Below are 27,685 nucleotides of genomic sequence, written 5' to 3'. Positions count from 1 at the left end.
CACGTCCTGAAATACATATATATCCATAAGATTTCCAAGCACCCGAATCATACAAAGTGCCGAATCATTTCCATTTTAAATGTTTATAGATAGGGGGGGCTCATCGAGCAAATCCCGGCCAGGATCGGCTGTACTCCATTAGCCGGATACCCCCAATTCATCCTCCTTTCTTCGACCTCTCGACGGATCATACATGGGAGAGGTACACATACAGTCCCCCTCTAGGAAATAGTAACGCGTGCACTATTCTCAAAGTGTCTCGGTGCGGGTCAGGGTCGGATATTTTCCGAATGTGCCTTATCTTACACGCACGGCACGCCAGGCACATTCGTACGGGCGCGCACAGATATCGTATGGAGAATCCGAGTGGGGGAGGGGGAGGTGGTAAGACTGGTGGGGTTTTTCGATGGAGCTGGTGAATAAGTCGGGGGCTCGTAAGTAATGGTCCATCTCCCTGACGCGATCGACGGCTCTCTTGCCTGGCACACCACGTTTGTTCATCTATATATCTATACTTTAGCGCTTTCTATGCGTGCTCGCGATCGGAAACGATGGGAGGGGAAAATTTTTTTCTACTCTTTCGCTCTTTACTGTCAATATGAGTAGCCGACGTTATTCCGTGAATGTTGGATCCATTCATTAGTCTGAGAAAATTCAAATTCGAGTCCGACCAAACTCGATTGTGCCGTCGACTTTAACATGCTAGACGCGGTTATTGGAGAAAAATTAACTCTCGAGCCGGATAGGATTAAAAAAAAATCCCTCTGAACAGGATGTAATCGACATGGCATTTGAAAAAAGAATCGAAATGCGAAGGTTTTTATATCGGCAAAGAAAGGAAGGAAGCGATTGGTTGGCATCAACAGCTCCTTTGACACCGAAGCTTCCCCCCTTCTTCCTCTCAACTGGCTCCGATACGATGTAGATTCGAAAGCTCCTCTCGGGAGCTGATTCTTCGAGCTCTTTCGAGCGCTTTTGATGCTCCGGTGGTTGACGCGCGTGCACAACCACTTGCCACAGAGGGGTTTGCGCGATTCCGACTTTCTTTGGATCGGATGGAATTGCAGAGTTGGTCGGTGATGCGAAAAATAACGGGGAGGGTCTCGAATTTGCGAAAATTGGATTTTTTTACGTTAGGAATAAGTTATTTTATTGACGAATTTCATCTTTAAGGTCTTGTGTCGAGTACTATTTTAATGGGACGTTATTTTTTTCGTTAGTTTCTCGATCGATCACTGTTTTAGTGGAACGAGTCAAGGCCCGATCAGACATAGAATCGAGCATACGCAAGTAGAACGTATCAACGAATAGTCAGGCGTGGCAGTAAATATTAAATCGATGAATGTTTAAACTACTACAGTGGAACAAGTCAACGTATGGTCAGGCATCCAATTAGGTGAAACAACAATAAAATTTTACAAATCAGCATCTTACATATTTTCAAAAATGCAGTATAAAATAGCATAATATGCACACCGTTATCGAGGATGTACAACCGTTTGCCTTTTTTTTTTTTTTTTTTTTGTTTAATATCCATATAATATTATATTATATATATATAAATGTGCTGGCAATACGTGCTCTGAGCTGAACGAGATTTTCTCGCTCTTTTTTTTCGAAACGTGCCATGTTCAACCTTCCTTACATCCTCATTCAGAGGGAAAAATCGTCTTTCTGGAGAAATGGTCTGGACTCACCTCTTTTTTTTTTTTTTTGTGTTATTTTCCAAAAAAGAGAAGAGACTTGAAAAAAAAAAAAAAAAAAATTTCCTACCTCTTTAACACTCTGTTCATCGATCGAAAAGAAGATTCCATCGAAAGAAAATCCACCCCCGGGCTCTATTCGACATTCCCGTGTCTACCGCGCGAACTTATCGTAAATTTTTCACTCCCCAAAGTACACACAAAAAGTGGCTTCCGAACCTTTAAGGGCAATTTTCAACTTTCACATACAGCCCCCGCTCGATTATTTAACGAGCTATTTCGCAAAAATACACCCCTCGCGTAGCTTAAATTTTGCAAAGCAACACTCGAGAGCAACGAAATATTTCATTCTCCCAGCGTAGGAAACAAACAAAGGAATTTCGAGAGAAAAAAAACTCGTGACCGATAAATTCCAGTGGCTCGCCTGTCTCTCGTGTTTTAAAATTACATCGGCGTGCAGCAGCTCAGATCGAAAAAAAAGACCGTCTCGAGAGCCCACATTTCACCCCCGACCGATTCAATTGAGAAGAAACGAGCGCCCAGCTGGAAGTCTGCTCTCTATTTTCGGCTTCCGTACCCTGAAAGGGACAAATTACTTTTCGCCTCCCAGGGCGCGTGGACCGCATAATTACGTCCGCGTTAAAATGCGCTTCTTTCACGAACACGTGAGGAGGGTGAGACTGCACTCTATTTTCGAGCAAATGGACGCGCGCGGGAGGCAAACAGTAAGGAGGAGGGATAAATATATGGAGTAGAGTGGAAGAGCGTTAAAATCCTCGTCTACGGACGATTGCGATGCAACGCTTGCTCTTCGCGCATTGTTGTAGTGTTAATGCGACCGAAATAAGGTGAAAAAAAAAAAAAAAAAAAAAAAGTTGAGCCGGTGATTTGTAGGTGCATTCTGGGGCAGTAGAAACACGCAGTGGTGCAGCTCAATTTGTGAGGGATCAAAGCGTGGGAAGTGGGTGTTGTTTGTTGTTAATTTGGGCGCGTGTCACTTTTGCATCGTCATGCAGTCCGTGACATTAGTAATTTACGACGACGGGCATGATTTACTTCTGTGGCGTGTGGGTTTTAATAAACTCAACCAGGTCGGCTTTAACTTTAATTTGACCGCTAAAGTCAAATTAACGTTCAAATTGATAACGATGATAGTTGCGTTGGTTACCTCGTTTGTTTATTTCCTGAGTTAGCATTTTATTGTTTGACGAGGCATCACAAAAACGCCCGCCAACAGCGTTCGTTAGTATTGTGTATCGTTTGTGGAGCAATCGTACCTGAAAAAAATCTTTATTTATGATAATACTGAATATTGCCCGGAAAATACTCACAATCGTTGGTATTTTTAATTGATGAACTATATACTCACAGAAAAAGTAAGGATGATTAATGATACTGTAACGCATATGGTTTGTTTTTTATGAAATCTGATAATTGACATTGATACACCTTACATCATTTAAGCGTACATCGTCAAATATATTTTTGAAGCAAAGTGACTTTCCAAACTTGCAAGCCTCAGCGATATGAACATCGAATAGATCAATGTAGAAAAATGAGAAAGGATAAAAAAAGAGTAGAAAAAGGCGGGACAATAATTATGCGGTAATCGCTGACGCGTGTGCAATGTACATCAGAAAAAAAATCAAAATTTGGCAAAACGCGCGATTTCAGTCAAGGATCAAAAACTTTTTGTCTCCACGCCAGGCACGACGGCACTTTGGACGTGACAAAGATCTGCCAAAAAATTTTCACTCCACAGGATCCGCCACTCCAAACTTTCGTCCGAACAAAGCCTGCTCAGGGATATTTTCGATGCTGTTCGATGCAATATTTTCAGAGTTCAAAAATACGTCCCCGACGACAAGAAACAACAGCCGCATTCATCCAAACTTTACGATGAAAAAAAAAAAAAAATAAAACAACAGAACGTATATTATACCTACGAGGTGAACGGAGCGGTTGTATGACTCTTTGCCTCGGAGTTAACGAGGTATGCGCCATGCGTTTCCCAGCTCCCTCGGCGATCGGGAGATACACATAAATTATTCGGAAAGCGGCGCGAGCAGAGAAAGGGAAAAAAAACACGCGAGTCGCACGCTCTAACGTGTATATACTAAAACTCCGAGCGTATAGAGGGAAGGTTGGGGGGGGGATAGTCATCTCCGCTGGGAGTGTGAGCGCTAAAAGGGGGTTAATGGCTCCTACTCGACGCCGACTGTATATAGTCTCTAGGCTGATGTTTTACCTCTTGCGCATTCGCTTAATTTCTTTTTTTTCTCCCCTTGTACCCCGCCCATCTCTACTCCGACACCGTGATGTGTATCCTGTGACGTGGACCAGCACGCCAGGAGGTGAGTGTGTGTGCGCGTGGGCTCGAGTTTTCGCCGAGTCCCGTGTTGTTGTACACGACGCGTGGCGAGCTTTTGTATCACGGGGATGATGAATAGATTGGGTTTTCGCTCGCGTTTCGCCAAGTTAAGGATTGGCCGAACTTTGTTTTCATTCTTAGTCATTAAATCATTATTCGGATGCGATTATTTATTTACTATTATTTATTTTTTTTTTTTTTCATAGTGCTATTAACTTTTTTAAACTTTAGGAAATACTCAACGAGGTGAATAGCTGATTTTTCAAATGTTTTCTTAATTCATCCAACCAAAGGTGCCCCGTTAACAAACTTTACCTACTGTACTACGTAAAAATATCATTTTGATTGTTCTTCCTAAGAATAATTCTCGTAAAAACAATACACCACAGAATAAATTAAGAAAAGAAAAAAATAGGAAAAAATGAACAGTACACCCTACGTTCGCAAGGCACGCATCAAAGTCAGCCTAAAATTCTAGGAAACAGCCATCTCAACCGCACCCCAAAGTAATAAAAATCACACTTTCAATAATACGTCCCACCACTCGGTCGAGCGCTTAAAAGTCATAAGCGCCGAGAACTGTTAAAGCCTCGATTGCTTCGAGTGAGGCAAGAAACGCTTCGAAGAGCGCGATCTCTTTCGTCTACGTATACACTCCTAGAAAGATCTTGTTTTTACCTTTCCTTATAATCCGGTTCGATTTTTAAAAATCGGCAACACCCAAATCCCAGGCTAAGCGTTCGTCCAGTGCATGTTTACCCAGCTCTGTACCCACGCACGCGAAACAACCCTTTCCCGACACGAAACAGAAAAAGAGAAAAAAAAAGAGCCCAAGAGGGCAAAGACAAGGCACAGCGAAGAGGGTCATCCCCGGAGCAATAGCCGATGTTTGCACACTGGCCAAGCCCTGTTGACCGAACTCTCCTGCCATCCCCCCTTTCCTTGTGGTCCACTCCCGAACAAGACGATCGAGTGGGTACCCACTGCCCACACTCACCGGGTTAAGGAGTAACAGCAGCCTCGTGTATACCCAAACTTTGCAGAGGGACTCGCCTCTACATAGCGTAATGGACGTGTCAAACGCGACAAGTGCGTTGACGGACACACGTGTGCATATATATACATGTTCTCTTTTGGCGACGCGGTTCCACTCCCAAATTGGTTTAAGAACAAAGATGCAAGAACCCATGAACTCCACGCTTGTAAGGACCAATCGAATGGAGAAAAAAAGACAAGAAAGTAGCCCCGATGAAAAAGGGAAGACTCACAGCTGTGGTAAAGAAACAGCCACCACGGCTCTCGGGTGTAGAATCGAATAGCGCCCGGTTGGCACGTTCGTGCGCGAAATAAAATCCAACACACGCCGGCGACGTATACCTCTTTTTCGAGGGTAAGCTAGAGGAGGGGGAGGGAATAAAGCACGTCGAAGCTGTGGCGACGAATGGTACATACGCTAACGCGCGTGTAGTGCTATCGGATTGCGGGTAAAGAGCCTCGCTCGTACTCTGGAAGGGGGATAAAACTCTCGAGTGCCCCGAGAGCGGAGGAAATGGATTCAATGGGCGTATGGGAGTACAGCACGGGTACGGTATGTTTGGGGTCTTCAATGGGGGGAAGGTTCGAGTGGCCGATATTTAACCGGGCCCCATTGGAAAAACCATTATTTGGAGAACACATTTTGTTGTTGGATGGACGGACCGAAATAATCCGAATGCGCGCGTGTAAAGGCCAACAGTGCCATTCTCGTTTTACGTTCCTCGAGAAAATACGTGGGACGCGAGCTATCGAAAAGGAGTTAAACGGCGGAGGAGCGGCCAATAGCGAAATTCCACGGAAAGCACGGAGGGAGGGAGAAACAAAATATTCCGGATCGAGTGGCATTCGTTTTCTGATTTTCCAGCTTTACACCGGCGAAAGAGGTGCGGACGCAAACGAAAAAACAGGAGAAACAAATACGTTCCATTTGCCCCGCCTGTGTCACCTACTCTGGCTGTCGCTCCAACTCGCCAGACGCGCACGAGATCTCTTCGAGTGCCCCGTTCCGTTTGTCTCGAGGGCGAATGAAAAGTCGATTGCTAATACAAACTTTACAACCCCCCGCGAGGTTAGCCGGTACGACAAAAAGTCTTCTAAATTCTCTCCTTGAAGCGGAAAAAAAAAAAAAAAAAAAAAAAAAGGTACCTCAAGCATCACAGTTCTAAACTACTTTGGCGGCTAACAACTCTCTCTCTCTTTACAGCCCTGCGCTGCGGCATTATCTCATCTTAATTTTCCTCCTCAACTCCATCTCTTTCTCCTCCTTCCCTCCCTCTGGGCTCTATTATTGTTTGCTTACTTTACAACCTTTCGCTGCGCTCCGTCGACCACTGACTTTTACGATCTCATTCGTACCTATACACGCTCCGGTCGTAAAATCGAGCCGCCGAGAGGAGATCGGGGATTGAATTTCTCCGATTGGGACAATGAGGCTGCCGTGGCTTTTTGTTTATTTTTCTTTTTTTTGGTTTTATGGATATGGCGGTTGTGGGTGTAAACGAGGAACATTGGACAGTTGTGCCAAGGACACGGGAATTTATCATTCGGGAGTGACGAATGTTTTTTTTTTTTTTTTTTTTTTTTGCAAGTTCCTCCTCACAAACCACGAGACTCGATTTCTATACCTCCTATATTCGCTATGATTGAGAATTTAAAATTTACGTAACTTTGTAGTTTCACTATACGACGAGGAGAGTCAAAAACTGAAGAAGAAAAAACAGCTTGGCGGATCCCAGCATCGATCTTGACTTGATGTACCAAAGCTTGAAAAAAAAAAAGAGAGAGAGAGAACACACTCTCCTGTAATGGTGGGTCTGCAAGTTGGGAGGGATCAGTGGCTCTTTACGCATTGCCTGTGTGTGCATTGGTTCGCAAAAGTATAGTTGCAACTGCGCTCTGGGACAGGTCCGGATTGTATGATAAATAAGTCCACTACCGTACCCAACGAGCGTGATGTTATCTGTGCAGTGAATTTTTCATCACAGGTTGGGATCCTTTCGTAACGATGAATATACGTTTTCCTGGTACAAATGGCCACTTTTTTAAAAACCTTTTTGTGATGATCAAGAGATAATTTGATTCCCATTGTTATCGTTATTATTATCTAATTAAACAATATTACGATTTTCATCTGCGCACGTAATAAATGGGTCGACGACTAATTGATCGATCAAATACGACGCGAAACGGGGTACAAACGAATTCAGCTCCATAGTGGCTTAATTGATACTAAGTATAGTTTCATTGTGAGCCGAAATATCGATAACGTAGTCAATCGTAGCTGATAGCGACGGGGGGAGGGGACGTCGAAATTAATCACGTTGCTGTAAAATATACTGTATATATACCGCGTGCGATGGCATTCAAGTTTATAGGCGGAATAATTATGTTGCCGATCGACGGGAAGGGACTTTGTTATAATAATAATAATCTCCTCTAATCAATGCCCCAATATTGCGCGGGAGTCCGAAAAAATAGATACAGTGAAACGTTAATCCAAAAGTTCTCTCGAGCAAAAACAAAAAAGAAAGAAAAAAAAGCCACACAAAAACTTTCGTTTGACCACAAACCGAGCTCGTCTTTCATTTATTTTTCAGAGCCCATATCAGCTCAATGCCGTGTTATATATGACCTTTTATCCCAGGGAGGATGTATATTGTACCACTTCGAAGGCAATATATTTCAGCTCGCAGGTGGTGCCTCTTATACCCTCCCAAAACTGTCTCCCGAATGTCTTTTTGTTCGAAAGTGGAGCGCAACACACGCTCGCCCGCAGTAGTATAGGTCCGAGTTCGGTCAGACCCCTCCCCGTAAAGCCGGCCGCTTTTATGCCGGACACGTATGTGGGTCCGTTTTTTTTCTCGTTTTCATTCCACCCCGTCTCTCCTTTCATCATATTATACACGCCGAGCTCGGTTCTCATTTTTCGCTCTATTGCTCTGATTTTCCGTGGAAACGGTCGCTTAGCTTCATCATACACGGATAGGATTGGCTTTGTCTCCGCGTCGACGACTGAGATCGCGACTTCTGACAGTTGAGATTTAGTTTACTTGGAAATAATATTACCTTCTCCAATATTGCTCGTGACAGCATTTAATAATTTGATTGTAGTAATAATTATGGTCCCCTAATTTCAAACCGTGGTCCGATGGTTCAGAAGCCATGTAAAATAAAGGTCCCCATTGCTGTGCAAGTGATTGATCATATTCAAACTGAGGCGGTTTTTTACAATGCCAATACATATGCATAGTAACGTAACGATGCAGAGCCAAATAGGACTTGTGTGAGAACCTCAAATGGCTGTAAAAATAAGAATGAGAAATAATAATAATCTATTATAAACATTTTTGCCATCGATTCAAACAGACACTTGAAAATCCAGTTGATTTCATCTCCGCAATCAACCTTTGGTACGAGTAAAAAATGAAGTACTCAAAAAGAAAAAAAGTGGCCCACAAAAGAGGGAGTTGGAAAGAAAGGTGCGAGAGCCGCAGTTGTAAACAGTACAGGATCTAATTGGACGGTTCATTAGAGCATCTGCCCGTATAATCAGCAGCTCCGTCGCGCTCTAAGCTACTGCGTTGCCTTTTTTTTTTTTTTTTTCTTTATCGTCATATTTTGATCAAAGTCGTCCGCGAGGAATTTTTTCGTCCTTTTGACGCTCGACGATCCAATTAGTTTGGAAAACTCTTATTATTCGGGAGTCTACAATAATCCTCGGAGTTGCCGTAATTACCGCTGGCGCGCGTTGTTACAGCTGGCGCCCGCGGAATTTGTTAATCCGGCCGTGGATGCTCGCCGTGTCCTAATTAAAATCAGCGCGTTTTGCGAAAATTAAACGAAACAACTTATTTTTTCCACACAGCTTTTTAGAAAAAAAAAAAAAAAAAAATCCCAAGACGAGGATTGATTACAAAAAGAAAAAAAAAAGAAAAAAGCCCCAACAATGAACCGCCCATCCCGATGACCCAATTTTTTTCAGCCCAGTGCCCCCAATAATCGTCGAAAGATCGTCAGACCTCCCGCAATCTCGATAGAATTTCCCACGAAGAGCCCCGAAGATCGTACTGCTTCCGTTTTAATTATCAAACAACAACAACAATCCGTTCTCCTAACAAGCTTTCTTCTCCTATATATATGTATACACGTGCATCGTTTCTTTGCGTCCATGCTGCACACCATCTCGACCTCATGAATCTTTGAAGGAAAGACGTGGGGCACCCAACAGCGGCCTGATGGGAGTCCTTAAATTTTTACGGCCTCTTTGGGCTACACAGTTCCCCGAACACACCGAGCTCTCCTCGTGCCTGTGGTCATGGAATATTCACGGAACGGCGGAAATGGCGGGTCACGGGGGCGGATGGAGTTATTATCGTCAAAGAAAAGTCACATCTGCCGAACCAAGTTGGAGGGGATTAACGGTCCATCAAGCGGCTTCATGGCTCGTAAACGGGAACAACCCCTTTTTCACCACTATACATAGTATATATACATATATAGGATCTCCGGTGAATAATCGCTCAAAACGCCGGCTGATGTAATTACGTCTTTCAATGTTTGATCATCTTTGATGGGGCTCGAGTGAATTTGTACGGCTTGTTTGACGAGCATACAAGAGCAAGGTGGAAACTACTGATACTCCAATTAGTCAGAACTTGCACCCAAACCGGAATCACCAGAGCCTCCGCAGACCTAAAAAATCAGAGGCTCTCCCATCTGATACTCACCGTAAAAGAGGGCGTGGGGGGAGAAGAGGCGCAAATATCTCTCTCTTCGTGTACGTCTTGGCTCGTCGACGTCACTGCTCGTTGAGAAAAAAAAATCGGGGTCAGGGTTGGTCTAGCCGCTACGGTCGGCCTTTGAACGTACGTAGACACTTTTGAGATAAATACAGGGCGCGCGCGCGCGAAGCGAGTACACTCGGATTGTTCATCTCTAAATTCAATTTAACGTGTCATCAATGCCTATGGTGTATAGTTTTGTTTGTTTTTTTTTTTTTTTTTTTTTTCAAGCCAAAACTACAAGGTACGCCAACCAGAGCACCCAGCACTTAAACATTTGAAAAAAGTCAAAACCCCTACGCGTCGACAGCTAACTTCCTTCAAGCGTAGGCTTGTGACGCAATGCCCATGTGACCTCGCTTCAACTTGACGAGGTCACGTTTCAGCAACGGCGACGGCGAAGCGAGCAAAGGAGGTCGCGTGCGGGGTAATCAAGTCATAAAAAGGCTTCTTTTTCCATCTTAACCAGAAAAGAAAGGAAAAAGACCTACGGAGAAAGAGAGAGAGTCCGACTGCACAGGGAGACGGGGGAGGATCCGGGTATCCTTTCGCCCCTCCCTTGCGCGTGTATCTTATTGTCATTGGCCTTCGGGTTTTATTTCAGTCGTGATAATTTACCCCCCCCCTTCCCTCGAGCGCTTCTCCAAGGCATCGATTTGATAGATTGAGCCGTACGTACCACGGCCAAGCCACTGAATACCTAGTTGGACGGGCCGGGGCAAAGTGGTTTACGGTACTGCGGTTACCCGATTCGAGGCTAGTTTCGGATCGTAAACGCGTTCGGTGATATAAATACTTTTACAACAGCAACAAAACAACAACAACAAGGAATCTGTATTAAAAATTGACTTTTCGATCAAGCGACATGGTAAAAAAAAAAAAAAAGAAAAAAAAACCAAAGGATCCTTCGGAGACAATCTATCATCTCTGGGGGGTGTACCTTCCTGTGCCCCTTAAAATATCGGGGCTCATTTTTCACGCGCCTTATATAATACTTGTACATAAATATATATATATAACTCATCGTTCATGCATCAAAAGCTCGTAAAGCTGCAGCAACCAGCTTCTCTTATCGTTTTTCGCGAGTTACGGGAGATGAAAAAGACGTCATCATTTTTCAAGGCCAAAATGTCAAGATCGCCTTATATTTTTCGTCCAACGAGCCTCCAGTCACCAGCAACATTAAGGGTTCTCCCGTACAATATTACCATAGGAGCCCTTAACCAACTTGTACACCCGCGTGCATCCCGGAGAGAGTGATAGATGTAATCTTTTGCTGGCTCATATATATATGCACGTGGAGATACGTAGGTCGAGTTATATATACACTCTCGTACAAGGTGGGAGGTAGCGAATTTTCGAGCTCGTTAGCCTTTGCTGTTGGCAATTCATGGGCCACCGGGACTCCAGTCTCTCTCTCTCTCTCTCTGCTGTAACTACGTACCCCCCCAGATATACCGTGTATGCGCTATTTCAGCTGACTCCGGAGAGTGTATAGCTCCTCGTTTGCGTCTTTTGCAATCCACCATATAGGATTACCTCGCCGTACTATCCGCCCAGGAGGTATAGTTTTCTTTCAGAAATTCAAGGATTTTTTTTCGTTTTTCACCCGCGCATGTGCCTCGAGGACTCGCTTGCACCTCGCGATTTAAAGAACCGGCCGCAACGAGGATTTAAGATCCCGCTCGAGCAATTTATCCTTGTATATCCTCCGAGAGGTATGTAACATATATTTACGTACGAAGCGAGCTGCGCGGAAAATATTTACTAAAGGGGGCCTCGGTAATTTCCCCTCGAGGAGTTGGAACACGAGAGAAAACACATAAACTGATATCATACACAAACAACGGTACGATTCGATATCCGAACTGTAACGCAAATACGTCCATATATATATATACCCTCTGATGAGGTTAGCCTCTCCCCGGCATTATTATCCGAGGGGGGGGGGGTGTGCAGTGACTTGGCGGTTACTTACATTGTTCGGAGTTAATTGGAAATAAGCGGGGCGACGTGTGCGCGCAGTCATGGAAATTTCGAAATTCCAGGTCACCCGATGTAATATTGCTTCGCCCGAATTCGCTCGCTCCAAGTGTGTGTATTATACACTGCGGTTCCGCGATAGTTTGAGAAAACAACGAGTGTCCTTTTTTGGGTACCCGTCACATATATATTCGATCGCGTCGCGTATCCACAACGGCACGGATAAACGTGCGTCTTTCTTGGTGCGGTAGCAAAACTTTGTTTGCGCTTCTTCGCTCACGTTGTTCCCCCCCCCCCCTCGAATGGAAGATGTACTCCGGAGCCGAGAGAAGAAGATGGATCGGGTTGTTCGGTTCTTCCGTACCAGCTATTAGACAAATTCGTGTGCTCAGCAGAGTGTGTGTATGGGTACACAGAGAATCATCCTTTTCTCGTGTTTGCTCTGGCGTAGCTGTATACAATACACCCCCTTCGTATCTCCGTCGAGCCTAAAAGCAGCTCCTTGCGCGATTGACGTGAGCGTAGTGTCCAGCAAAAAAAGGGGGGGAGAGCTGGAGGATCGTTTGTTTCATACATTATGCATACGAGGGCGTTGGCGAGCGTAACGAGCCCCTCTGGTGAGTTTGCTCGTCGATTTCACGGAGATGTCGGTCGCGCTGGTGGTTTGCCAGGGGCTTAATCGTCGTTTGCTCCATACAACTCGGTACATCGCAAAATTTGCTCAGCTCAGAAAAATCCAGCCCTTCTGGTTGTCATGAAAATTTAGTTAGCCAATCAGAAGGCGGGATTTTTTCCATTCCGAGCAAATTTTGCGATGTAATATATCTAATGGTGTAGGGTTACCACGACTTAAGCCCCAGCTCTGAATTAGACGTGAGCTATCGATGGAAACCTTCAAAGTGCTTCTGTAAGTTTAATATGATTTTTATTTTTATTCCAAAACTGGTGGTACATATTTTATTTTTGAAAACGCAATGCTCCGTTTACTCTAGATTGGTCGAAATGCGGGTAAAGCGTATTCTAGAGATTTTCGAGGTGTAATTTGACTTTGATGTATAAAATCTAATGTAATGGGTCCAATATGGCACCATTCACCGAGCAGCTGCTGGAACGTGTTTAACTAATTTGGAAAGTGTTCGCCTTTGTCGTGTTCCAGTATGGGCACGTTCTGTTCTCAGCGGGTGCTCCCGAAATTCATTTTTCCGTTAATAATTTGGTTTAACCCGTTGATAATCAAAGATCAATCTTGAAATTGTGAAGAATCAAAGCCTCAATTTGGATGGGGGAAGGGAAAAAAAAGAAGGAACGGTGGCACCATATTCTCCCAGTGATGTGCTCGTCAATATCGCGCCGCAACAATAGCCCGGCAAACGTACGAGCGAAAGTTCCAAGCTTCGAGCGACCCTCCGTGTCCGACGATAATTCAACGAGTTACGAAAAGGAACAGCCTGCCCTTGTGTGTAATGCATACACACATATATATATACATGCGACGACGACGACTCCCGACAACAATCAAACGACCGAACTTTCTCATTAAATTCCCAGAGCCATTCCGGCAAGATATCCTTCCACTCCCTGCACCCGCACACATCACTTTGGACCCCCTCCTTCTCTCTCTCTCTCTGTTACATACTGCACTGCATGTGTACAGTATACGCGTTTCCCCGATCAGGTCATAGGTAGGTACATATTTTCCCTTATCCTCGCACAGCTCGGAGTTGTCGGTGCACTTGGCTCCCGACGCGATTGTTGGGGCTGCCTCCTGTGAATTTTCACGGTAATCGTTACCACCGCGATGGTTATCGGGTGACCCACATTTGAGGGCACACGGGGGTGTACAGGAAAGTCGTTAATTTTCGTCCGAGCGCCGATGGATACATTTCGCTGAGCTTGGGATTGATAGTTTGTTTCGCTGAGCTCTTGTTTTTCGAGTGGAGAGAGAGAAGTGCATCTGTAGATGTACACACGCGCGGGATGTTAATCTTCTACCTGATGGATGGAAGTGCGAGGAGCCGAGGCCGATATCAAGATTAATCCGTTTCACGTGCAGGACATAGGTACAAGCTTCTTCGAGACGTCACGAAACTTTTGTTTCTCGAGCATCGTGTGGCGGTAAACTTGCTTTGAAAAACTAATTTCACCAGGGCGAAACTGATGGATCCGGGTTATCGGTGAGGGGTGGGGGGGGGATCGAGAGCGCGTGTGCTCGCGGATTTGGGGGATAATCAATCACGAGTATACCGCGAGGTATGGGTGTAACTAGGTTGTATATGTATATAGGTAACGCTCGTCCGACGCGAAAAGTTTTGAATAATCGTTCAAAGAGCGCGCGGTGATGGCTCTTAATTGTCTTTCGCTCTGCGTCGAAACGAAGTTTTTTCGAGTGCTAATTGATAAAGTTTTTTTTTTTCTTTTTTATTTCTAAAAATCGCTATCACGGAGCTGTAAAGTTTATGTATTCGTAAGAATATTAAAGTTAATTTATTTGTGTCTAAAACAAAAAATCAAACGTGACAGGAAAATAAAAGTAAATGTTAATTTCATGAGATTAAATAATCCAACAAAAGTTTTTGTTGAGCAATTCTGTTGAATTTTTACCGTAAATATGAAATTGCTCTTATCTCGCGCTGTCACGAAAAGTTTTTCGAAATTGACCGTCGAAATAATCGTGGACGGAAAATATTGGAAAAACACACGTCTGACACATCGAAAATTAAAGAAAAAAAAACATGTTAAAGTAAAATTGTCATTTATTAGGGTATACATTAGTATTTTTGTGCCAGTCAACTTATTTCGTACGGAAAGTAAAAAGGACACTTGTCCTTTTTTTCGATCCACATCCACAAAATCTTCGATGCAACGTACATCTGTGCAAATACCTTTTGAATAAACAATCATACGGTAGAAACTGCTTAAAATAGCTTTTTCGAAATTATTTCAAACACACACGTCTCAAAGGACAAAAAGCCAAAGCAACTGCAAATTGCCGCGGAAGACAGTCCGCGAATCCCATTGTATTGTACCTGTAGTGCGCACACAGACAAGGTCGAGCTCTCAGACCCGATAAGCTATTACCACACGGAGAAGGAGGAGAAAGCTCGAGTAAGCATCAGCAGTCGTTCAGACCCATTGCCCGAAGTAGTCCCCGGGAGAGAGATAATACACTTGCTTACTCGCTGCAACTTTATACATCCCAGGACTCCACGAGAGTCTCTGTATATAGGTTGCCTCTGTCGCAGCGTCTCTTGAACTTTGATAATTTACACCGAAACATACCTTGTACGGCAAGGCATTCTCTTTCTCTCTCTTTTCTTCCCACTGTTGCTTAGTGAAACGCGCTCGTGTGCACGTACCGCATCACTTTCATCTCAAATAATTCTTCTTCTTCTTCTTCTTTGTTTAGGTGTCTAAATTATTCCCAACGACTCGCATCGGTACATAAATATATAGTACTATCGAATCCTCTCGCTCCTCATGGTAATTGTTCTGCTCAAAGCTGCATCTATAGCTTAATTTTCTCTCAGACCTTCCTAATTTTCCTTCGGTGCTGCCGACAGTTTTTCTCAGAGTATCGTAGTACTTAGTCCCTCATTTTGTATGCGTCGCCCAAAAAATGTAAATTTAATGTATATACCGGACATGTTCAGCTACTGCGCGCTCAAACACGCATTTCTGCACAACTGAATGAAATTATTTTTTTATAGATCGAAGCAGAGATGGTTGGCTTATACTTGAAATATAAAAAGCGATTTTATGACATCTCTTTTCATTCTCCGTCAAATTTTGTCGATCAAAAAACTCCGGTGTACCAGCCTTGCGTGAAATTCCTCCAACAAACAATACTATTCAGAAAAATTTTCCACCAGATTTTTACTAGTTTTTACAGGACTCCTTCCCTCATCTGATAACTATAAGTAGTTTTAAAATTTGAGTAAACCAAAAAAATACTCACCTACTAGCTCCACTCATCCCTACGTATAATAAAGCACGATCGCTGAACGCAATGTATGATGTAAAATGATAAAAAATATTTAACAAACAGTGTATCCTAGTTGTTACTGCAAATACTTTACACAAAAACTATATAACAATCTGACTTGTAGCTGAATTGCATTAAAATTCAAATATTTCAATTGTAACAAGCATATAATTACCATCAATAACAATTAAAACTTGCTAAGCATCGAGTTATCACACTTTGCACACGTAAATATTAAAAAAAGTATCCAATTTAACCCAATGACCACTGATATACAGTACCCTCGACAACCCAATACATATCCACCCACCAACATCGAAAGGAAAAAGTCCTCCATCGACCGTCCCACGATCCCCTTGAAAAAAAATAAGCCGCAAGCTCTCCGCAGACGCGCGATATCAGTACACTGTGTACCCCCCCCCCTCTTCCGCAAGCTCAGCCAGCAGCAATATACAAATCGTTCGACCGTGACGCGAATGCCCCACCGCAGTCTGCAGGCCCACACACTGCACAGCTGACCGCAAAAGAAGGCACACGTATACGTCGCGGTGCTACTCCACGCTTGAATAATTACAGCGTATACACACGCAACGAGATGTATCTATACGTATACCACCTCGCGTACACCGGGGTAAGGAATAAGAGCCGAGCTTGCAAGTGTGGGAGTCGCGATGGCATAACGACACTGGATATAAATCACCGAAAAGTTATCCGTGTCCTTTCTCGGGATAAACAGTTAACGTTATCTTCAAGATGTCGCTCCCTATGAATCAGCCTTCCCTGCGCGCAATTAACCCACAATGAGGTCCCGGCGCTCAAAATGGGCCAGTCGATCAAACGAGAGAGAAGGGACGCGTGACCAAAGCTCCGAGCGATAAATCCAACTTTTCGCGCGGAGCGCCAATTACGCGAGCAAAGGCGAGACAAGTGCAGCGCGCGTGTATAATGTGCGCGAAGCAAAAAGGGGGAGGAGAGGAGTTGGGAGGGTCGAAAGTTACGAGCCCGCAGACGCCACCTGCGCCGTGGTCTATATATACTACGTGCTCTTTTCCCTCCGCGTTTTCGTGCGTGCGGTGTCCCCTTTTTCCGCGCCAAAGGCCAAGGGGCGATTGTTCGACCGGCCGAGGCTTGCGAATTAATTTAGCGCCGCGTTGTTATTCATTTGTGCCAGAGGGGCTTTTACTGCGGTATCGTGAATTTTAGAGTTTCCCGAGATGCCGTATCGTATACGAGGGGGGGCTTATGAATTTTCTGTTTATGGTTTGTGCCAACGCAAATGGTTTCGGAAACACTGGCTTCAAATGAGAAACGAACAATGAACTACTGTTTTAGTTTAGCAACGTGATGATAACGCAAAACTCGTCTCTATTGTTATTCGAATTCTCGTTTGGAGGCGAAATTGTTTCTTTTGATTCATTTGCAAGTATCATCTCGTCGTTTTGTTTATCCCCGAAAAGCTTTGTATTAGAAAAAAAAAATCAATTTTTTTTTTTGCTTTGTCACGCAAATATTTTATTCTGTGTTTACTGTAAACCGGTAGTATAATATCATTATCAATATGGTGTTTGTACTCTCAACGTTTCATCAATTTTTCCCTCAACATTCAAAGTCTGCAATATAGGACGGACTTTATAAAAATTTTTCAAATGAAAGAAAGGAAAAAACTGTTTAACAGTTATTTATTTTGAAATATCATTTAACTTTCACACCGCTAATCTAAACTAAAACTTCTATAATTATATTCCCTCGAATAATATTTCCAAAAAACTTTCAAAACTTAAGAGATACAGAAACACCATGATTTTTCGAGTATGGTAAAAACTTGATAGATCAGAGGTATCAAACAAATGCACTGATTCTGGGCAATAAGATGATTGCGCAATGACAAGTATGGGTTAAGCGTATTCTTTAATTACGTTATGATTTAATGAGATACCGAGAAATCACTGGTGGTAAAACTATTATTATCAATCTGATCTACAATATTTAAAATTCCAAGCGATTTCCGATTGAAATTCAATCAGGACCGATTTTTCCCCTCGACTTAAATACCGATTCAGAAATGTAGTGGCACCCTGCGTGGCAATGTACATTTATTCCCTCGCGATGAAAATTCAAACAATCCCCCCACCCGAAGACACGTTCGGCAATAATTAACTTGCTTGTCGCCGACAAAAAATATTCTCCCCTTTTACCCCAACCGGTGGAATTCATTGGCCCTGCATGTGCCGGCCCGCATTTAAAATAATACACCAGAGAGAAGCGCGAATCGGCCAATCTGGCGAGGGCATAATTTTATAATTGCATTTCATCTCTCATCCCCCCACACGGCGTTGTAGCCCATACACAGTTCGTGCGAGTGGCCATTGCGAAATTTCGTCACGTTTCGTGCACTCGTTCGGTAAAATCCATCCCGACAATACCTACCCATGCGATGATTTAAAATAAACGCCCGGGCGCGTGCATTACCCGATTTTAAGGCAATACGCCTGTGCATTTCCTTTGTTCACTCGGGCGTGGGTGTTATTAATAAGCGGCTCTTTTTGTTTCAGAAATACGTGAGCGAGGGCTCAACTGTGCGGGACTGCGTGCCCACGTGCGTCGAAAAGGGTGAGTCATTGTATTCGTAATTTTTTTTTAACAATCACACATTTTATCAATCGAAGGTGAGCTATTATTGACTTCTGACTTGAAACGGAGTTCTGATGGCGATGTTTTCGGGATAAATGCTCGATAGAGCACATTTGCTTGTATCTGATGCAAAAAATGACAATGCTTGCATTGTCGTGCGAAGATGAGCTGAAAAGGCGGACAAAACTTAATTTCCCGTTTTTTCTCGCGCGATCGAGTCAGAGATGAACAGTGCTCCCATGTTTACAGTAGTGCCATTGAAACACCTTTCCTCCATTTTTCGTTTGTTTGGGTGGAGATGAAAAAAATACTATCTCTCCTTGTCAAGCAAGTAAAATATTTTATCAGCCACGGGAGGCCTTGTAAAATGATTTAAATGGTTGCAAAAAAATTCTTGAGAAAAAAATCTGTTCACCTTTAGCCCGCAAAAGCCGTAAAATGGCAAATAAAAAAAAAACCAAAGGTAAAACTATCAACCGAAACTTTATTGCTCAAGAGATAAGGAGCCTTATCAGGTTAATGGCTAAATTGTTTTATGGTACTGAATACTTTTTTAGTGGGTGGACATGACATTGATACGATTTTATGCAAATAGTTTACGTGGAAAAATGATTTTAACGTGGATTAATTTTGTTTGAACGTCCCCCATTTATTGAACAGACAAAAAAAAAGAATTCAATTAATTTTAAGAATAACATACACATTAAAAGCGTTGTATTATTTTTCCAAGAAAATAAATCGCTAAATATCGCTTCTTGTTATCAAAATTCAAACAGCTTACTCGAAGTAGGAAAGTCATCTAACGTACGCGCAGTGAACGACTGGCACTGTTGTGCAAAATCTTGTGAATCTCAAAAGAAAAAGAAAAAAACAAAAGAGTCAGTGTGCATCTCCGAACGATACATCTGCAATACAAACTTGCACGTAACGCATACTTGAATACACAATTGTATTGCAATCTATATGTTGTCTATTAGCGTGGCTGGGCTTATTCAGCTCAATTCGCAGTTATTATCTTGTCACGCATATATAGGTCCATAAAGTCGAGTCTCAACGCTACTTGCATTGGAATTGGTCATTCGATGTTACGTACGTCGCTTGTGATCGTGACGCACAAATTTTTTTCTGTCGGTTGAGAAATACTGCTTTAGCCAAATGATTTTTCTCTCAAAGGCTAATAGCGGAAAACGTGGCTTGAACAGTTCACGTCGAGACGTTTGACGTACAAGACAGTGTGCTGCGATTATTTAATTTGTTGACATATAGAGACGTATATGTGCGATTTTTCTTGAAATTTTGTTATACTGTGATTTTAGTTATCTACTTCTGGTATCTATAATGGCACTACAGTTCGATGATTTAACTGTGCGTATAATTTATATTTTGTGTAATATATATAATTTTTTAACGTGTGTGTGTGTGTGTGTGCAAGTGTACAATAATTAATTTTTCAAGACAAACTCAAGCAAGCATTACACGACTTAGTTCAGGTTTTATGGACAACTTAGGGTTATTTCAAATTTCATCTAGAAAAATAGGAAACAATTTTTCACCAACTACAGTAATAAATTGACATGATATACAGCAAATTATCGAACTTAAGTGTAAACGATTTAAAAAACTAAATTTTTTTAATTTTGATTTTTTTAATTTTGATTTTTTATTCCCAATGCTCCGAATGACGAAAATCTTTTTGAAATTTTCAAAAATTCTTTTACGTCGTATAAAAATTTTCCAGAACAGATCTTTGATTGCAACCTTTAAACCCTAAAAATAGACTTTTTTTTTTATCTTGTAATTTTGCTTCTAATTTCACTTCAAAAATTCTTGAATGTAATTTAAATATATATATATTACACATCAGTGCGATTACTATGAACAACCGCACAATGCATTAGTTACCAAAAAAAAGGTATTTGGTATTTTTCATGAGTTCAGCCACTTGCTTTATTAAGTAGTGCGTTCAAGGTAGATGAAATGAGGAATCTTGGGTTTATTAATATACCTATTCGAGTGGTGACGCAACGAATGCCGAGTTCATATTTCGTGTTGATGTATACATGATATGCGGTTACTTTAGACCTATAACATGTTCTCGGCTCAACGCAATAAAACTATACTTTAAAACACACAGACAAGACGACCATTGACACTGACAAGTGCAATATCATAAACAAGACAAGGATTGTATTAATACTTCGTATGAGGATAATTATTATTATTATTCACAAATAATCCAAACTCGAGAGCCCAACTGATTAAAAAAAAAAACAAATGTCCATTTGTTCTTCAATTTTTTTTGTAATGTCACCCACAGAACACGGATGAGTTTGTCATTGATAACAACGTGCTAAAAGGCATAAGCGAACATTTTTTGGACACGTACCAAGTGGGCCAAGTGATTTTGAAGGCACTGGACAGAAAACCAGATCATGTATCCCAAGTGAGTGTGACCTGCCCCTGTAAAAGGCATTAAATTACTATAAAATCACCTGATAAGTATACTGCGGATAAAAATCACACACAATGTAGATCAACGCGGCGACTGGAGGGCAAACAACGTTCGCCGAAATGCGCGATCTTAGCGTGCGATGCGCTTTGTGGCTGAGAAAACAGGGTATCGGATGCGGCGACGTAGTCACGCTGTGCACGCACAACCACTCGGACGCATACGCCCCCTGTTTGGCCATCCACTACACCGGCGCCATCTACAACGCCTGGAACCACGAGACCACTTTGCGTAATGAAGACTTTGCACAATTGTGTTTATCTATTCCCAAATTCGTGGGAACAAACCCCTCCCCGCCCCCCTACTCTGTACGGGCCATTATAAATTACCATTTCAGAGTCAACGAGACACGCGATGAAATTATTCCGACCCAAGATTATATTTGCCTGCGAGAGCGCGGTGGAGGTGATCCTGGAAGCCCAGAGATTGGAGGAGGTGGACGCGAAAGTAATCGTCTTCGGCGAACATCCGGGGCTGCAATCGTTGCGCGACGCGACCCAACGGCAACCCGACACGGAAGTGGCGACTTTCTGCCCGACGGAAATCAAAAATCCAAAAGAAATCGGACTGACGGTCTTGTCGTCGGGCAGCAGTGGTCTGCCAAAAGGTGTGGCCCATTCCTACGACAGCATCCTCAAATTGCTCCAATCGTTCATGATAACGCCAATGAAGGACGTGGCGTTGTGGTACTCGACCGGTTACTGGATAACCGGTTACGTCAATGCCCTGCAAAGCATCTTGTCAGCCGGCACCAGGATCATCCACGCGACCACCGGACCCGAGGACACCTGCAGAGTCATCGATAAATACAAGGTGTGTCTTGATGACGGTTCAGATTTTTTGCGTATTCATATACGCTGATTGCTTATTAAGCTTCGATTGCGACTCGTTGCAGGTTCAGCGTGCATTTTTAACGCCTATCATGTTGGCGCACATGTGCAAGTCGAAAGTTTTTGAAACCTACAATCTGAAATCACTGGAAGTGGTCACAACCGCGGGATCTAAAATGAGTCCGGATCTGTTCGAACGAGTGAAAGACAGCTTGCCCCATGCTCTAGTCATTCAGGCTTACGGTCAGTGGGGAGTTTTCCATAATGAATTTTTCTCGGCCCTCGTTGCCCAGCAAATCATTCTTTTTATGTTTAAAATTGATGAGATGGAGACAATTTGTGAATGAATCCGTTGTTGCTGGTATGGTTGATCAATTTTTTTGAAACATAACTATATAAGTACGTTGCGTTTTGGGTATTAGGAATGTCAGAAATAGGGCGATACATCGCGTCTCAAAACGGGAAGAGCAAAAATCCCAAATCTGTGGGTTTCGTTGGCTCATGCAATCAGATAAAAATTGTCGATCCCAAAACTGGGGAAGCCCTCGGACCTAATCAGCCCGGGGAACTCTATTTAAAATCAATAACTATGATGATTGGATATTACAAAAACCCAGAAGCTACAAAAGAGGCGTTTGACGAAGAAGGTACGTACAATAAATTATTTTGATAACCACATCCATTTTTTTTTTTGTTAAGGCAGAATGTTAGTGAGCCACTTTTTAAAACAACTTGCCAGCTATTTTTATACTAAATATTAGATTATATCAAAAAAATTTTTCACACGACCCTAACTTGAATCGATAATTCAGTAATCAATAATTATGTGCGAGAAATACATTAAAACAAAAAAATATTGCGATGAGATGCAGTGGTTTTACTTTGGTAATTGACAATAACTTAAAATACATGGTACAGTGGAATAAAGACAAGTTTGTTTTCCAACACAATATATGTATACTCCCTTTTTACGTGACGGATCTTTACGTTATTAAATCTGAACAACCAACCTAATTGATCATCAAAAAATAAGGCTACACTGGTTATGGTCAATCGTATTGACAAACAGGTTGGTTGTGCACTGGAGACAAGGCTTACTACGACGAGAACGGCGAGATCGTCATCATCGACCGATTGAAGGAAGTGATGAAGTACCAAAACCACCAAGTGTCCCCGGCTGAAGTCGAAGAAGTCCTACTCGCCCATCCCGACGTCGTCGAAGCCTCGGTGGTGCCCATTCCCCACGACATCGACGGGGAGCATCCTATGGCTTTCGTTAAAAAAGTTGCCAACTCCAAGGTAAACTGGAAACTCGAATGAACCGTAGGACTTTTCCGATTTTTTATTCACTCAACTGTTGAACAACAGGTCACAGAGGACGATCTTGTGCGTTTATCATTGGCGAGCCTCGGGGAGATTAAAAAATTGCGCGGAGGAGTGAAGTTTATGGAAGACTTACCCAAGACTGCCACTGGAAAAATTTCTAGGCCACATTTAAAGGAAATGGCCAAGGCGCTAGCAAACAATACGTAAAAAAATCTAATTGAGTCTTTGTTCATTAAAAGTTACATCATTTGTTCTGTATTTCATTGTTTTACAAGCTTTGATGTATTTGGAGTCTGTGTACGACGTAGAACAAATAAACGATTAATCGTAAAATTGGTTTTGGTATTTTTTGAATTTTGAACTGTTTCGTGCTGCCATTGTTATGATAAAACAGTAGAATTTTCGTATTTAATTTTTCACCAAGGTAATTCATGCCCATGATAATTTTTCCCGCTCCCCTAATGAAAATAACATTGGGGCAAATAGCAGAGCGAAATCCAGCGTTTTACGCAAGTAAATCCATTCTCCTCTTCTTTTTTCTGCGATAACACGTAATTCCTTCCCTTCCTCAAGTACGTATCGACAGATAAAATTGCGGCTTAGGGTCTTACAGCCCTTAATCTCAAACGACGAGGAGAAGAAATCGGAGGAAGAGGGCGTATCTTTGTGACATTCAATTTTTGTACGTACGTGTAAGGTAATTATTCGGTTTTTGTTTGTTATTTCCTCAACTATTTCATTTTTTCATTCAATTTTATCCCTCCGAACAGAAGAAATCGGAGTAACTGGGAAAATGATACAAACGATGTATTTTGGATGGAATATTGTAAACGCGGTCGAGTTTAATAGATGAGTCTACATCGCGGAATTCGATATCCGTTATTTGTGTAGTTTAATTAAAACAGGGGAAAAATGAGTCACGAGCGCGCGTCGTATACGAAGAAATATGGGGAACATTAAGCTAACGGGAGGAGTAAATAAAAAAAATGCCGATCGGATACAGGATCGAAGAAGCGACTTTGAAAATAGAGAGGAACTACCCGCGAGTGAATAATGAAATATTCTTTGTTTTATTTTTGTTTTTTGTAAAAATCGTATTATTGAACTTTTGACATGTATATACCGGTACGCCGCAATGCGCGTATGCTTTTTCATACGTCGAGTGTTACGTAAGATAATCTTCCCGAAAAATTGCCAAGTTTGAGCAAAAATGTAAAAAAGTAAAGCTGACCAGACGGGCGGAAATTTGTCAAGGATAAAGGCACGCGATAAGGAAATCGGGGTCTCATACGGTGCTAAAACGACTCGTTGCTCCGTGGAGTGTAAAGTTAGACCAGTCAGTTAGCCGGTTTTTTTTCGGCTTCTTTCAATCCACGTTTATACTTTCGCGTCATCGCTGAAAATCAGGATAATAAGTACACTTCACTCGTTTGTTTCATAAACTACAGTAATGCAATTTTTTTTGTATTCGTTACAATAAGTTCCTCATTTAAGGATTTATTTAATAATCAACTTTCAATGAAAATAATTTTATAAATTAAAATGTTGTTTTATTTTTCGCTTACAATAAAATAAAAACATCAAACGCGCCTATAAATATTGGGAATACTCATGGTTACTCATTGAAGATACCATTGGATCAAAATTAATGAAGACGTTCATTTTCCAACATTTTAATACTTTTAACCAAACAATTTAATCCATTGGAAAATGTATCTATTTCATTTCTATATGTACAAAACCCATTGTTTAAAGAATCGCAATGATAATTAAAAGGCTGTGTTATAAAACATCACTGCAATACGTTTATTAAAAACATGTAATGAACTTGACAATGCTACTTTGAGACAAAAATGTTCCCTTTTCCACTAGACTCCGCGGAAAAAAAGAAATTTGTAGTGTACACACAATAACACGCGAATCTTGTCCAGGCACTTGTTAAAGTACTTGAACTTGACGATCATGTCGTTCCAGAGATGTTGCACGTAGGCAAAGTAAAATCAGTGCTGGGCGTCCGTCTCCACGTGGTTCACGTTTAACCCCTGATCCTTCGGGCTGGCATGATTCAACTTGAACCCGACCAACGTAAAAAAATTTTTTAATCAATTTACGTTAAGAATAAACATTGGGTTCATTAAATATAAATCTTGGTTTCAAACTACTTGGAAAGTGGAAATTGAAAAAAATAATGAAAACCCTTATTTATTGACTACTTTATGTATGTTAGTAAAATTTAAAAATATTAATAAAGAGCTGTTTGTCGATGTACCATGTAATAAATGCTGCAAAAAAAATAGTTCTTGTTGAATAAAACATGTATACTTACACTGCACCTGGCGTTTAAAAATTTACGAGTTTCTTCATAACAACTGTCTCTTTTACATTATTCAGCATCGGTTGCGATAAGATATCGCAATATCACGGACCTGTAGAGTATTTTCAAACTCGTGTACTCCAAGACCTGTCTGTCATGTTTACATAAATTCATAAATTGTTATTACATTTATTATTAACCTATACATCACTAGTTAACTAATCGATTTTAAAATAATAATTTAGAGATTCATAATCAAGCATATAGTCTAGTACAAACACGCTAGATTTTGGTAATTTTTCGGCATCTCTTATTCGTATTATCATTTCTAACCAATTTATTGAAACAAGAGGTCTTTTTTATGCAAATGACTGACGGGTCTTGAAATCGAATGTATGTTAATTTTGATGTGGGATGTTAATAAAAAAAAAAAAAAAGAAAAAATATAGTCATCATGAAAACAGTCGTTTATTGCCAAGTGTCAGGTGCAGGGTAGGTTCGTGTATTAAAGAAAAAAATGTTGTTTTTCAGCATTAATTACATGGCTGTACGCAAGCGTACGTACCTACGTCCTATCCCTTATATGTTGTTCATGTATTTTTTTTGTTAACTAAGATTTCACACGTTAAAAATTCAACTTGTATTTTGTTACTTTGTAACTCTGTACCAACTTCTCTGCTGGTGTCGTCGCGTGCTCACCTCTTATGTTCTGTAAGAGATACGCATGTGCTGCTTCTCACTCGCTTTTGCTTGCAACAATTCCACCTCACTCTACCGCTGAACTTGAATTTTTCAGGAGTTATCCAGTGATCGATCGTATTCAATGCAAATGTAAAATTATTTTTAAACGGTACTTTTGAATTTCCGCTGTACAACTCAATTGACTGCCCACCGAATGACACAATTTGAGATAACGTCTTTGTCAACCGAACGCAATCTCTTGTTAAATTGATTGAAATATCGGCAAAACCAAATAAAACACACACACACACACACACACACACACACACACACACACGTACAATCGTAAAAAAAAATCCATAATCGTAACGTATTTTTATTGAAAAAGGGGTACATTATTATCCCTTTTCCACAAAACCTTGGGGAAAAAGGTCCAACCTTTGGGGAATAAATAAAGCGCACTCAATTCACAGAGTGTCAAACAAAAAACAATCGGTGTATCGTTTGAAAAAAAAAAAAGAAAAAAAACGAGCGCAAAATGTATAGGCTACTCGGCCTTGCCGATGCACCTGTTGAAGTACTTGAGACTGGTCTTCATCTTCTGGTAGAGCGGCTCCTTGTACGCAAAGTAGAAGCAATGCTCCGTCTTCATCTCGAAGTAGCTGAGCTTGTAGCCCTGCTTGGCCAAGGCGTATGGCAACCTCACCCCGGTCAGATCGGCATCCTGCACCAGGCGTCCGTTCCTACCCACCACCTTGACCCTGACTTGCAGGTCGGTGCAGTAGTACAACTGCTTCGCGCAGTCGTAGTACACCAGGAGCACGCCACCCTCGATCTGATTGGATATACCGATCAAGTGGCCCTTCTCCAGTGCCACCGTGGTGTTAACCATTTGTTGTCCACTTGCGCTGTACTGAACACAACGGACCGAAGGTACGCCCCAGTCGTCCTTTACCGGGTGGCAGAACGAAAAGTGCCCGTAATCGTTGGAACGGAAGGCGCCTTTGATGCTCGACTTGTCCTCTATGAAGTGGTTCTTCAGAATGGCGGTCTCGGTGCCGTCGTCGCTCACGTGGCTGACGTTCATCAGTAGGCTGTACTTGACGCCGCGCTCGAAGCTGGTGAAAAACCCACCGCTGCTCGGCCGAAGCCAGTACGCGGTCATCCCCTCGTCGTAATACTCGGAGGGAAAGTCTATGGGCCCACCAACTCTCTGACCTGCGAACAATCCAAAGATTCACGTGTAAAATCAAACGCGAAGCTGTTGGAGGTCATTTATTGTTACCTTCTTGGTCGTATCGGAGGATGCAGGGGCTGTGGCGCTCGCCGCACTTGGCTTTGCTGTCCACGATGACGTCGAAGCTGTCCAGGTAGACGAGGACGTGGTCGTTGGGTTTTCTGGGGTTTTCTTGTTGGTCGAGCGGCTCGGCGTCGATGGGGAAGTCCAGATGGACGGGGACGCAGTCGTCCATGTCGACGTAGCTGATGCGCCTGTGGGTCTCGTTCCGGTCGCCCAACCCCCACGAGTGCCACGCGAGC

General features: G+C 42.3%; 2 protein-coding genes across 2 annotated transcripts in view; both read left to right on the top strand.

The window, feature by feature from the left end:
- Nucleotides 1-27,685, top strand: part of LOC106635740 (lymphocyte antigen 6G) — a 77,856-nt gene that overhangs the window by 45,556 nt on the left and 4,615 nt on the right. The window contains exon 3 of the mRNA XM_014347869.2: nucleotides 18,408-18,465. Coding sequence (XP_014203355.1) covers nucleotides 18,408-18,465 — 58 coding nt within the window. The remainder of the gene's footprint in view (nucleotides 1-18,407; nucleotides 18,466-27,685) is intronic.
- On the top strand, nucleotides 19,669-23,484 carry LOC106635739 (luciferin 4-monooxygenase-like). Its single transcript, XM_014347868.2, has 8 exons — nucleotides 19,669-19,851; nucleotides 20,804-20,929; nucleotides 21,019-21,226; nucleotides 21,333-21,808; nucleotides 21,891-22,068; nucleotides 22,248-22,472; nucleotides 22,895-23,124; nucleotides 23,194-23,484. Exons 1-8 carry the CDS (start codon nucleotides 19,825-19,827, stop codon nucleotides 23,356-23,358), a joined length of 1,635 nt encoding a protein of 544 aa, XP_014203354.2. The 5' UTR covers nucleotides 19,669-19,824; the 3' UTR covers nucleotides 23,359-23,484.

Source organism: Copidosoma floridanum, unplaced genomic scaffold (assembly GCF_036245765.1).
Source record: "Copidosoma floridanum isolate Cflo_tuat_1 unplaced genomic scaffold, Cflo_Japanese_pri ptg000012l, whole genome shotgun sequence".
NCBI lineage: Eukaryota > Metazoa > Arthropoda > Insecta > Hymenoptera > Encyrtidae > Copidosoma > Copidosoma floridanum.
The sequence above is the reverse complement of the archived record's forward strand: the minus strand, read 5'-3'. Positions and strand labels throughout refer to the sequence as shown.